General features: G+C 48.1%; 1 protein-coding gene across 3 annotated transcripts in view; it reads left to right on the top strand.

Moving 5' to 3' along the window:
- The window catches only part of RANBP10 (RAN binding protein 10), an 86,577-nt gene that overhangs the window by 35,251 nt on the left and 37,726 nt on the right, over nt 1–13,600 (top strand). The window contains exons 1-2 of one of the 3 annotated variants that reach the window (XM_030924618.1): nt 358–702; nt 1,546–1,598. The exons of 1 other annotated variant lie outside the window; for it this stretch is intronic. In XM_030924618.1, the coding sequence (XP_030780478.1) occupies nt 1,550–1,598 (49 nt within the window). In that variant the 5' untranslated portion in view covers nt 358–702; nt 1,546–1,549. Of the gene's footprint in view, nt 1–357; nt 703–1,545; nt 1,599–13,600 lie in introns of those variants that run through there. One more of the 3 variants, XM_010355087.2, reaches the window with a different exon arrangement.

The raw sequence follows: 13,600 nt of genomic DNA, 5'->3' as shown, positions 1-13,600 counted from the left end.
TGGTGACTAGGAGCCAGCATGTCACATGGCAGAAACGGGAACAAGTTGCGGAGAGGTGCCATACTCTTTTAAACAACCAGAACTCGGCCGGGCGCGGTGGCTCAAGCCTGTAATCCCAGCACTTTGGGAGGCCGAGACGGGCGGATCACGAGGTCAGGAGATCGAGACCATCCTGGCGAACATGGTGAAACCTCGTCTCTACTAAAAAATACAAAAAACTAGCCGGGCGAGGTGGCGGGCGCCTGTAGTCCCAGCTACTCGGGAGGCTGAGGCAGGAGAATGGCGTAAACCCGGGAGGCGGAGCTTGCAGTGAGCTGAGATCCAGCCACTGCACTCCAGCCTGGGCGACAGAGCGAGAATCCCTCTCAAAAAAAAAAAAAAAAAAAAAAAATACAAAAAAACAACCAGAACTCGCAGGAACGTAGAGCGAGAACTTGTTCATTACTGTGAGGACTACCCCAAGACATTCATGAGGGATCTATCCCCATGATCTTAACACCTACCACCAGGCCCCACCTCCGGCACTGGGGATTACGTGTCTACATGAACTTTGGAGAGGACAAACATCGAAACCATATCATTCTACCCTGGCCCCCCAAATTTCATGTTTTTCCTACATTGCAAAATACAATCATGCCTTCCCAATAGTCCCCCAGAGTCTTAACTCGTTCCAGCGTTAACTTAAAAGTCCCAAGTCCAAAGGTAAGATGGTGTTTATTAGTAGATAGTCTGGGAGCCTCTGTATAAACCTCTGCCTCAACTTGAGAATCTGAGTGGACTGTCTAGGGGAGAGCAGCCAGAGGAAGCTGACACCCACATTTGGGCACCATTCCACCTCCACGTGCCAGTGACACAGGGAGCAGCCCCACAGGAGCCCAGGTTGCATACTCCAGTGAGGTCACAGCTGAGTCAGGGTTCAAGGAGAATAAGCCCTCACTCTTCAAAGAGTGGGAGGAGTGAGGGGATCTCTTGGGGCCTTACATATCACTACTCCCAGCTTTGTGTGGTTTGGGAGGCCAACGTGAATGTATGCCGGGAAGGTAATTTATTTTGAGACCCAGAGAACAAGCTCTGTGTGAGCAGTCTTGATTGATGATCCTATGTAGATCCAACATGGCTTTACTTGGGTCTGGTGCAGACTGGGTTGTCCCTGTGGAACGACCGTGCATTGCTCTGTCAAGCACTACCTTGGATTGAGATACTTCAGGCACATCTTAGGAACAGACTCTGTGCCTTAGCTACATCCAGAACACCAAAGAACTGGAAACCATGAATTCATGACACTGTCCTCTGAAGCTGAAGCCAGTGGTTCACAGTGACACGTACACACAACCTTCTGTTTCTCTAGCTGGGTGAGGCAGTAAGTTGCTTTCCATTAGCAAATCAAAATGTCAAGTTTCTCCAAGAACCATTAGTATGTTATAAGAGCCTCTACATTCATTGCTTTTCTCATTTTTCTGTCTTTTACTAAGAAATATTTGAGAAGGGAGAAACATGAGCATTTGCTAACCAAAAATTTTGTGTTTTTTTTTTTTTTTTTTTAAGTTACATGGGAATAGGACTCTCGGCTCAAGGCGTCAACATGAACAGACTTCCTGGTGAGTCACTCTTGAAGAGAACATTTGTTCTGCTTTCCTGATCCAATTGGTGTTGAGAGTCATGGTGGTAGCAGAGAGGCTGGGGAGGACTTTGTTTGCTAGCTGCCTGCCTCAAGCAATGCCACTGGTTGGAGGATCCTGTAAGGTAGTCCTTTGGGCCGGGATGGTGTGCATTTCCATTCCAAAAATTAATTGACAAGTGATTGTCATTAATGGAATTTGAACTGTTTGCCATCAAAGTCAACTGACCTGAGTTGGCTCCAGGTGGGGATACGCCTCAGTAGCCCTTGCTCCCATTGGCCTAGCTGAGCAGACTCAGGCATGTATTGGGAGGAAGAGTGCTGCCAACCTTGGCTCCTTTGTTACTTCATCATGTTAAAGATCAAAGTTTTTGTCTGGGCGCAGCGGCTCATGCCTGTAATCCCACTTAGGGAGGCTGAGGCAGGCGGATCATCTAAGGTCAGGAGTTTGAGACCAGCCTGGCCAACATGGTGAAACCCTGCCTCTGCTAAAAATAAATAATTAGCCGGGGGTCGTGGCACACACTTGTAATCCCAGCTACTTGGGAGGTGGAGGCAGGAGAATTGCTTGAACCCGGGAGGTGGAGGTTGCAGTGAGCTGAGATTGTGCCACTGCACTCCAGCCTGAGCGACAAGAGTGAGACTCCATCTCAAAAAAAAAAAAAAAAAAAAATCAAAGTTTTTCAGTGACCTTCCACGTAGAACGTGATTAAAGCAGTTTCTTTTATTTTTTATTTTTTAATATATATATATATTTTGAGACAGGGTCTCACTCTGTAACCCAGGCTGGAGAGCAGTGGCTCAATCACAGTTTACTGCAGCCTCAACCTCCCAGACTGAGGTGATCCTCCCACCTCAGCCTTCCTAGTAGCTGGGATCACAGGAGCTCATCACCACGCCCAGCTAATTTTTTGTAATTTTTGTAGAGACAGAGTTCTACCATTGCCTGCGCTGGTCTTGAACTCCTGGGCCCAAGCCATCAGCCTGCCTCGGCCTCCCAAAGTTCTGGGATAACAGGAGTGAGCCACTGCACCCAGCCTTATTTTTATCATCTATTATTTTTCTTTTGAGACAGGGTCTCACTTTTCACCCAGGCGGGAGTGTAGTGGCGCAGTGTTGGCACCACCTTCTTAACCTTCTGGTTCGCTCAACCTTCTGGGCTCAAGCGCTCCTCCCACCTCAGCCCCTCAAGTGGCTGAGATTATAGGCATGTGCTACCACACCTGGGTAATTTATAGGCCTGTGCTATCACACCTGGCTAATTTCAGCTATTTTCTGCCCAGCAGCTCATACCTAGACCTGGACTGGCTGCAACTGGGGAGGCAAAGCTTCTGCCATGAACTGATGGGTTCCAGAAAATGGTCTTAAGTCCATTGGTCCCTTGAGTGGCAGAAGTGACATGATCCAGGCTTCCCTGACACCGTCATGGGGTCAGGAAAAGTCCTTGTGTTTTTTTTTCCTGGCCTCCTACTCTTTGTGCCTATGACACAGAGAAGGCAGCTGGCTTTTCCCAAGCAGGGAGTAACACTCAGACCTTACCTCTTTTCTGATCAATGTTTAATGTGAATCACTGATTTTTTTCTAGTAGACTGATTTCAAATACTTTCAATCTAGGATGCTTAGGATTCAGCTAATTGTCAGGAATCTTACTTTTTTTCCCCCTTTGATTGGTCTGAGTGAAAACTGGTTTTTCATTATTAATCAGAATGTGTGTGGCTGTGTTCTTTGTTATGCGTGTCTGGCCTTGGCTAAGTAGATGTAGTTGTAGTATCTGTAGCTCTGCCTCTTAATGAACAGGAAAAATAATTTCCTGTCAAGTGCAAACTGATTCTTAATTTTGTTTGTTTGCTCTAGGTGTGCTCTTTCAACTTTTGCACTGAGTTGGTAGTGGAGAAAAGAGACTTTTATGAGCTTTTTTTGTTTTGTTTTTGGTGACAAGGTCTCATTCTGCTGCCCAGGCTGGAGTGCAGTGGCATGATCATGGCTCACTGCAGTCTTGACCTCCCATGCTCAAGTGATTCTCCCACCTCATTCTCCTACCTCATTCTCCCCTTTAGGTGGGGCTACAGGTACAAGCCACCATACCCAGCTAATTTTTCTTTTTTTATAGAGACGGGGTCTCACTGTATTGCCCCAGCTGGTCTCAAACTCCTGCGTTCAAGCAGTCCTTCTGCCTCAGTCTCCCAAAATATTAGGAGTACAGGCATGAGCCAGCCTGCCTGGTAGGGGACTTTTTTTTTTTTTTTTTTTGAGAAGGAGTCTTGCTCTTTCGCCCGGGCTGGAGTGCAGTGGCCGGATCTCAGCTCACTGCAAGCTCCGCCTCCCGGGTTTACGCCATTCTCCTGCCTCAGCCTCCCGAGTAGCTGGGACTACAGGTGCCTACCACCTCGCCTGGCTAGTTTTTTTGTATTTTTTAGTAGAGACAGGGTTTTACCGTGTTAGCCAGGATGGTCTCGATCTCCTGACCTCGTGATCCGCCTGTCTCGGCCTCCCAGAGTGCCAGGATTACAGGCTTGAGCCACCGCGCCCGGCCTTTTTTTTTTTTTTTTTTTCTTTTTCTTTTTTTTGAGGCAGGGTTTTGCCTCGTTTCCCAGGCTGGAGTGTAGTGACGCAAACACTGCTCACTGCAGTCTCAACCTGCTGGGCTCAAGCGATCCTCCCACCTCAGCCTCCTGAGTAGCTGGAACTCTAGGTACATGCCACCACGCCCAGCTAGTTTTTTTCGTATTTTTAATAAAGACAGGGTTTCACCAGGTTGCCCAGGCTTGTCTGGAACTCCTGAGCTCGAGCGGTTCACCCATCCTGGCCTCCCAGAGTGCTGAGATTACAGGCATGAGCCACTGCTCCTGGCCGGAGACTCTTTAGGTGCCAATTTGGAATCATCTGTAGGATATATTGGGAAATTAAAAATATAAAGCATGGAAATACATAATATGCTACCAACTGTGCAGAAAAAAGAGAAAACAAACATATCTGTATTTACTTGTACACGTATAGATCATCTTTGGAAAGCTACAGAAAAACTTGTAATATTGGCTGTTCCTTGGGAAGAGATGGGTGGCAGGAGCCAGGACTGAGAAAGAAAAATTTTGACTTTTGATCCTTTGGAATTTTCTTTCTTTTTTTTTTTTTTTTTTTGAGACGGAGTCTCGCTCTGCCACCCAGGCTGGAGTGCAGTGGCCGGATCTCAGCTCACTGCAAGCTCCGCCTCCCGGGTTTACGCCATTCTCCTGCCTCAGCCTCCCGAGTAGCTGGGACTACAGGCGCCCGCCACCTCGCCCGGCTAGTTTTTTGTATTTTTTAGTAGAGACGGGGTTTCACCGTGTTAGCCAGGATGGTCTCGATCTCCTGACCTTGTGATCCGCCCGTCTCGGCCTCCCAAAGTGCTGGGATTACAGGCTTGAGCCACCGCGCCCGGCCTGGTATTTTCTTTCTTGTAAATATGTTATCTGTTTTAAAAATGTAAATGAAATTAAACCAAAATAAACCGAAGTAAATAACTCTGTATTAGGAAACCCTCATGTCTGTCTTTTAGGTAGTCTTAGGATGTGGCTTGTTATGCCATGTGTTGGACTTGGACTTAGTATTCTTTTCTTCATATGTTCTTTTTTTTTTTTTAAGACAGGGTCTCACTTTGTCGCCCAGGCTGCAGTGCAGTGGTGCAAACATGGCTCACTGCAGCTTCAACCTTGCAGGCTCAGGCGATTCTCCCGCTTCAGACCTGCAAGTAGCTGGGACTACCAGCACGTGCCACCATGCTCAGCTAGTTTTTGTATTTTTTTTTTTTTTTGAGACAGAGTCTTGCCCTGTCACCCAGGCTTTAGTGAAGTGGCGCGATCTCGGCTCACTGCAACCTCCACCTCCTGGGTTCAAGCGATTCTTGTGCCTCTACCTCCCCAGTAGTTGGGATTACAGGCGCATACCACCATGCCCGGCTAATTTTTTGTATTTTTAGTAGAGACAGGGTTTTGCCATGTTGCCAAGGCTGGTCTCGAACTCCTGAGCTCGGGCAATTTACCTGCTCAGCCTCCCAAAGTGGTAAGTTTACAGTGTGAGCCACTGCGCCCGGTTGTTTTTGTATTTTTTGTAGAGACAGGGTTTTGCCATGTTGCCCAGGCTGGTCTTTTGTTTTTTTTTGAGACGGAGTCTTGCTCTGTCCCCCAGGCTGGAGTGAAGTGACGCATCTCTGCTCACTGCAAGCTCTGCCTCCCGTGTTCTCGCCATTCTCCTGCCTCAGCCTCCCAAGTGTCTGGGACTGCAGGCGACCGCCTCCATGCCCGGATAATTTTTTGTATTTTTAGTAGAGACGGGGTTTCACCGTGTTAGCCAGGATGGTCTCAATCTCCTGACCTCGTGATCTGCCCGCCTCAGCCTCCCAAAGTGCTGGGATTACAGGCATGAGCCACCGCGCCCAGCCTTCCCAGGCTGGTCTTGAGCTGAGCTCAAGCAATCCACTCATCTCGGCCTCCTGAAGTGCTGGGATTACAAGTATGAGCCATCATGCCTGGCCGTATGTTCTTTTTTCTTTAGTAAAAATCCTTTTTTTTTTTTTGAGACAAGTTTTGCCCTGTTGCCCAGGCTGGAGTTCAGTGACATGATATGGTTCACTGCAACTTTGACCTCCCAGGCTTAAGTGATCCTCCCACCTTAGTCTCCTGAGTAGCTGGGACTACAGGTGCACACCACCATGCCTTTTTAATTTTTTAAAATTTTTTGTAGAGACAAGGTCTCCCTTTGTTGCCCAGGCAGGTCTCTAACTTCTGGACTCAAGCGATCCTCTCATCTAGGCCTCTCAAAGTACTGTGATTACAGGCATGAGTTACTGTGCCTGGCTTTTTTTTTTTTTTTTTTTGGAAACAGGGTCTCACTGTCGCCCAGCTTGGAGTATAATGGAGCGGTCACGGCTCACTGCAGCCCTGAGTTCCTAGGCTCAAATGATCTTCCTGCCTCAGCCTCCCAAGTAGATGGGAACTACAGGTGTATACCACCATGCCTGCCTAGTAAAAACTGTTTTTGTGTCACCCATTGAGTTTCAGATCCATGGAGTGGAGTAGACGAGGTGAGAGGTGTTCAGAGTCTGCTGGGCTGATCTGAGTCTCTTTGAGATGGGACCATATGGAACCAGCCTAGTCTGTTTCCCTTTTTCACAATATGAGACTTTTAACCTCTCTGGGCTGGTCTGAGGCCAGCTACTGGTCATGTCCTTTGACATTGCTAATATAAAGCTGTAGGGAAATCTATTTTCCTCATGGGTGTACCTCTCTTTGGCAAGAGGAAGGGGCCTAAGTGTTCAGTAGATATTGCACTTGTCTTTGCTTCACTCTGCCTGCCAGCTCCTCAGGGTTTTCCTTCCTGCCATATCTGATCATCTCCCTGATTATCTTTTTTTTTTTTTTTGGTGACGGAGTCTCGCTCTGTCGCCCAGGCTTGAGTGCAGTGGCCGGATCTCAGCTCACTGCAAGCTCCGCTTCCCGGGCTCACGCCATTCTCCTGCCTCAGCCTCCCGAGTAGCTGGGACTACAGGCGCCTGCCACCTCGCCCGGCTAGTTTTTTGTAGTTTTTAGTAGAGACAGGGTTTCACCGTGTTAGCCAGGATGGTCTTGATCTCCTGACCTTGTGATCCGCCCGTCTCGGCCTCCCAAAGTGCTGAGATTACAGGCTTGAGCCACCGCGCCCGGCCCTCCCTGATTATCTTTAAGGTGGAAAGGAGGAATCAGATTGCATCTAGATAGCCCTTCTCCCTGGGAAGGATGGATGCCCCTGGCTTTTCCAGAATACAGGGCTAGCCGAATGTCCGGACAGATCTAGCACGGGACAGATGTGAGGTTGGAGTAGAGGGCACCCCCTCAGGGGTGATAGTGGGCCTTTTTGTTAGTTTGTGTTCCTGTCAAGGAATACCTGAGGCTGGATCATTTATAAATAAAAAAAGTTTTATTTGGCTCATGATTCAGGGCTATACATGCCTAGCTCCAGCATCTGCTTCTGGTGAGGGCCTATGGAAGCTTAAAATCGTGGTGGAATGGAAGGGGAGCTGGTATATCACATGGCTAGAGGGAGCAATGTGGAGGCGGGAAGTACCAGCCTCGTTTTCAAACAGCCAGATCTCACGTGAAATCATTACCGCTAGGAGGGCACCAAGCAATTCATGAGGGATGCCACCATAACCCAAACACCTCCCACCCACCAGGCTCCATTCCGTCATTGAGAATCACATTTCAACATGAGATTTGGAGGGGACAAACATCCCAACTGTATCAGCTTGCCCTTATTCATTGCAATACTGGGTTTTGAAGATCAGAATCCCTTTTGGTGCTTTCCACTTTCTGGGATCACTTTTTTATTTCTGGTGATGAGCATACATTCTGCAGAACTGAAAGCATCATCATTCATAAACAGATGAAGGTCCTGGTATTTTCGTGAGGAGGTGGGATGGAAGACGATAGCAGCTAAAGCCTTTCTGCCAGCCGCTGCTGATTTTCAAGAGGCCCTTGGTTGAGACGCAGGTCAATTGAATGGTTCAGATGTGTGGTTGGTAGGAGGGCAGTAGTGGTGGTGGCCTAGGCTGGGTCCAGACTTTGAGACTTTGGTGTTTGTTTGTTTGTTTGTTTATTTATCTGAGACAGGGTCTTACTCTGTCTCCCAGACTAGTGCAGTGGCACAGTCACAGCTCACTGCAGCCTCAACTTCCTGGACCAAGTGCTCCTTCCACCTCAGCCTCACAAGTAGCTGGTACTACAGGCATGTGCCACCAGGCCCAACTTATTTATTTATTTATTTATTTAGACGGAATATCACTCTGCTCCCCAGGCTGGAATGCAGTGGCGTGATCTCGGCTCACTGTAAGCGCCGCCTCCCGGGTTCACGCCATTCTCCTGCCTCAGCCTCCTGAGTAGCTGAGACTACAGTCGCCTGCCACCACACCCGGCTACTTTTTGTATTTTTAGGAGAGACGGGGTTTCACTGTGTTAGCCAGGATGGGCTTGATCTCCTGACATCATGATCTCACCGCCTTGGCCTCCCAAAGTGCTGGGACTACAGGCGTGAGCCACTGCACCTGGCCCAGACTAATTTATTTATTTATTTTTTTGAGACGGAGTTTCACTCTTGCTGCCCAAGCTGGAGTGCAATGGCACAATCTTGGCTCACCGCAACCTCCGCCTCCCAGGTTCAAGCGATTCCCCGCCTCCTCAGCCTCCCGAGTAGCTGGGATTACAGGCATGCGCCACCACACCCAGCTAATTTTGTATTTTTAGTAGAGACAGGGTTTCTCCATGTTGGTCAGGCTCGTCTGGAACTCCCAACCTCAGGTGATTCACCCGCCTCGGCCTCCCAAAGTGCTGGGATTACAGGTGTGAGCCACTGTGCCCAGCTTATTTTTAAATTTTTAATTGATATGAGATCTCACTGCGTTGCCCAGGCTGGTCTCAAACTCCTGAACTCAAGCAATCTGCCCACCTTGGCCTTCCAAAGTGCCGGGATTACAGGTGTGAGCTACCGTGCTCAGCCTGGTGTTAACTTTAAATGAGATATTTGAGGGTTGATGTATCCTCAGGCTTGCTTGCCATCACTTGGGACTTCAGTTGCCTGCAGGTCAGTGTTACATTTATCCCCATTTGCCCCGAGGGTCTTTGTGCACATTCATGAAGTGTGTGCACACTGAGATAAGTGTGGGCGTGTGTAGTTGGCATAAACTCTTGCTGCCTATGTAAGTAGTCCATGCATGTGGAGCCATTTTGTATATGTGCACCATGTTTGAACAAACCTCCCTCCTAATTGGATATTTTTATTTGTCCGGAGGAGTTTACTTTTTTTTTTGATAAAGGGTCTTACTGTGTCACTGAGGCTGTAGTGGAGTGGCACAATCACAGCTCACTGCAGCCTGGACCTCCTGGGCTCCCTCAATCCCCTTTCCTCAGCCTCCCAAGTAATTGGGACTATAAGTGTGTACCACTACACCTGGCTAGTGAAAAAAATTATTTTTGTAAAGGTGGAGTTTCACTGTGTTGCCCAGGCTGGTCTTGAACTCCTGGGCTCAAGTGATTCTCCTGCCTCAGCCTCCCAAAGTGCTGGGTTTACAGGCATGAGCCACCACACCCACCTAAGTTTGCTGTTTTGACCAGTACTTACACATCTTTGTGCAACGTCCTTGTTTTTGCTTCTTGTACTATTTTTGAGGGGTGTTAATGTTTTAATATAGTTAAGATGTTTAAGTTTATAGCCCTTACATTTTATTGGGCTAGACTATTTTGGGGTTTCATTAGCAACATGTCTGTTTCTTTGATGGGCCTATCAATCAGACTTTTATTAAATGTTCCAAAATGTTCTCCTGGCATTTCAATTGATAATGTGTTGCATAAAATCAATGGATTAGTATGGAAAACCTCAGTCTTACTGAAAATTTAGTCTTCCAAGCCAGAAATGACATGTGTCTGTTTGTTTTTACATTGCTTTATTTAATTTATAGTTAGGATCTCACTTTGTCCTCCAGGCTGGGGTACAGTGGCACGATCGTAGCTCACTGTGACAGGATTGACAAGCCCTATGGGAGGTGATTCAGCTGGACTTGGTGTCTTCACAGTAGATTATTAGACTGTAAGCTACGAAGTGTGCCTCTAGAGTGTTCCTGATAATTTGTTTGAAGAATGCTTTTCTTGGCCGGGCGCAGTGGCTCAAGCCTGTAATCCCAGCACTTTGGGAGCCCAAGATGGGTGGATCACAAGGTCAGGAGATCGAGACCATCCTGGCTGACACGGTGAAATCCCGTCTCTACTAAAAAAAATACAAAAAAAAAAAACTAGCCGGGCGAGGTAGCGGGCGCCTGTAGTCCCAGCTACTCGGGAGGCTGAGGCAGGAGAATGGCGTGAGGGTGGAGCTTGCAGTGAGCTGAGATCCGGCCACTGCATTCCAGCCTGGGTGACAGAGCGAGACTCCGTCTCAAAAAAAAAAAAAAAAAAAAAAAATGCTTTTATTAATAAAATGGCCTGGCAATGGCCATTTTATTATTATTTTTTTTCTCTGTTCTGGCTTCTCAGTACAATGGCCATTTTAGATGCTGAGTCTCAGTGTGGTTAGGAGCAAGTGGGCAGAATGTGAGTTAAGCGGCCCTTATCTGAGTCAGCCCAAGATAAGAGGTTAACTTAGAAATTCTATCCTTGGCCTGCCCAGCTGCTGCTGTCTGGAAGTACTTGGTCTTTGGCCTTCTATGAGCCCTTGGAAGAGAGGCTTGGGGTGAAGGAGATGCCCAAGTATGGAACTAAGCCCCTTTTCTTCTGGGGCCTGATCTGGTTGAGTATTTGAAATCAACAAGAAATTGATGAGACTGTCCTGAGAGAGCCTCTGCCTCTTTCTCTCTAAAGTAAGTGTTTCTTGAATATAGAGGATAATCTCCATCTCCGTGATATCCTCCTGTATATTGGACTGCTCTTTTCTCTGGTCCTTTTGGGTCTAGTTCCTGATTAAAATTTCCAGTACCTGGTTGGGCGTGGTGGCTCATGCCTGTAATCCCAGCACTTTGCGAGGCCTAGGCGGGAGGATCATTTGAGGTCAGGAGTTTGAGACTAGCCTGGGCAACATGGTAAAACCCTGTCTCTACTAATAAAGTACAAAAAAATTAGCCGGGCATGGTGGTGGGCACCTATAGTCTTAGCTACTTGGGAGGCTGAGGCTGGGGAATCACTTGAACCCAGGAGGCAGAGGTTGCAGTGAGCCAAGATGGAGCCACTGCACTCCAGCCTGGGTAGACAGAGTGAGACTGTCTCAAATAAATAAATATTAATTAATTAATCAGGTACCTGAGTAAAGTGGGTGTGGGGGTGGTTGGGACAGGACTCATCTTCCTTGAGGGACCCAGAAGACTCATGAGGCCTATGAATGGTGACTGTGCTTTGCCAGACCCTAAGAAAGCAGGGAAGGGGCAGCTGGTGCCCCCGGCAGGAGTATTCAAGCCATTCCACTCATTGTGCCCTGCCCTTGAGCAAATCCCACTTCCGGAAACCTGAGTTCTTTGCTCCAGGTCCAGCAGAGGTGAACCCACTTGCCCCAGACTGGGGTTATTTTCCTGCAAAAACTAGATCCTCGTGTTTTCCCCATCTCTGCTGACAGCCACTGTCACGTGGGCTGTCCAGGTGGGACTCCTTAGTGTAATCTGATGTCCTCCCTCTTCTCAGCTATGGTTCTGCTGCTCCACAGATATCTCTTTAATCTGGCTCCTGTCTCCACCCCTATTGCCATTACCTCTCCATTGGCTATTTCCATGATCTGTGCCGCAGGCCTCTGCTCTCTGTGTGCACTGTGCCCCTTGCCTGCTTCAGGCCTTTGGCTCCTCTGCCCAGTGGACAGTCTCCTGCTCAGCCTCATCTTCTGCACCTCTGCCCTCTGCACATGGCACACACCAGCATGGCTGTATGAGGTGCCAAACATGCTGCTGACACTCCCTGCTCTGCCCCTTGGCAGATGTCCTTCTTGCCCTGGGACTGCCCTTCCTCCTTGACCCCCACTCAATTTTGTCTGACCCCTTTAGCCCTGACCATGTCTCGGATGACACTTGCCACCCTGCCTGGTGTGTGTTTTTCACATTTACCCAGAGTGTCCTCACTTGGTTGTGAGCTCCTTGGGACTTCCCCAGAGTGAGCACAGCACCTGGCATCATGCACTTGGGCTGTGGGATGAGTTGTTTCTGCATTTTGCTGTGCTTTGTCTAAGTGTGTTGGACTTCAGTAAATTGCATCAGGCTCTATCAGTCTGCGGCCTGTCTACAGCTTGAAGCCGTCATTTGGAGCTCAGCCTCACCCCACTGCCCTAATCATTATGGCACTGATTGTGTGTAGGGGCTCTGCTACCACCTTCTACCTGGAAGAGTAGTGACTGCTCCCTTTTCTGTATGTCAGGACTAAGTGTCATTGAATCTACTCCTGACTCACATTTAGTCATGTGGGGAAACAGACATCAAGGGCTGTGGTCAGCTGGTGGAGCAGAGCATGGTTTCTGGAGCCATACTGCCTGCATTTGCATCCTGGCGGCTGTGTTACCTGGAGTGAGTTACTGTACTGCTCTGCCTCAGTTTCCCCCTCTGCAAATGAAAGTGATACTAATATCTAACTCGTATATAGGATGGTTATGAGGATTAAGTTAATTCCTGTAACTTGCTTAGACTAGTGCCTGACACAAAAAGGGGTACATAAATATTAGCTATTTTTACTTTTTAGAGATTGGGATCTCACTTTGTTGCCCAGGCTAGAGTAGAGTGCAGTAGCATGATCATAGCTCCCTTGTAACTTCAAACTCCTGGGCTCAAGTGATTTTCTTGCCTCAGCTTCCTGAGTAGCTGGAACTACAGGCATGCAACCACCACATCTGGCTAATTTTTTTTTTTTTTTTTTTAGAGATGAGGGTCTTGCTGTGTTGCCCAGGCTGATCTTGAACTCCTGGCCTCAAGCAGTCCTCCTCCTTTGGCCTCCCAAAGTGTTGGGGTTACAGGTATGAGCCACTATGCCCAGCTATATTAGCTATTCTTATTATTGAGAAAAGGTGTGTTTTTTTCTACCTGAAGAAGGAAGTACCTATATATTTAAAGTTCTTTTATAAACGTTTATGTATGGCCGGGCATGGTGGCTTACGCCTATAATTCTAGCACTGGGAGGCCGAGGCGGGTGGATTACTTGAGGTCAGGAGTTTGATACCAGCCGGGCCAATGTGGTAAAACCCCGTCTCTACCAGAGATATAAAAAATTAGCTGGGTGTGGTGGTGCATGCCTGTAGTCCCAGCTACTTAGGAGGCTGAGACAGGAGAATTGCTTGAACCCAGGACGCGGAAGTTGCAGTGAGCCAAGATCGTGCCACTGCATTCCAGCCTGGGTGACAGAGTGAGATTCTGCCTTTCTCAAAATAAAAATAAAAAATAGGCCTGGCGCGGTGGCTCACGCCTGTAATCCCAGCACTTTGGGAGGCCGAGGCGGGTGGATCACAAGGTTAGGAGATGGAGAC

Source organism: Rhinopithecus roxellana, chromosome 20, assembly GCF_007565055.1.
Source record: "Rhinopithecus roxellana isolate Shanxi Qingling chromosome 20, ASM756505v1, whole genome shotgun sequence".
NCBI classification, from domain to species: Eukaryota; Metazoa; Chordata; class Mammalia; order Primates; family Cercopithecidae; genus Rhinopithecus; species Rhinopithecus roxellana.
The sequence above is the reverse complement of the archived record's forward strand: the minus strand, read 5'-3'. Positions and strand labels throughout refer to the sequence as shown.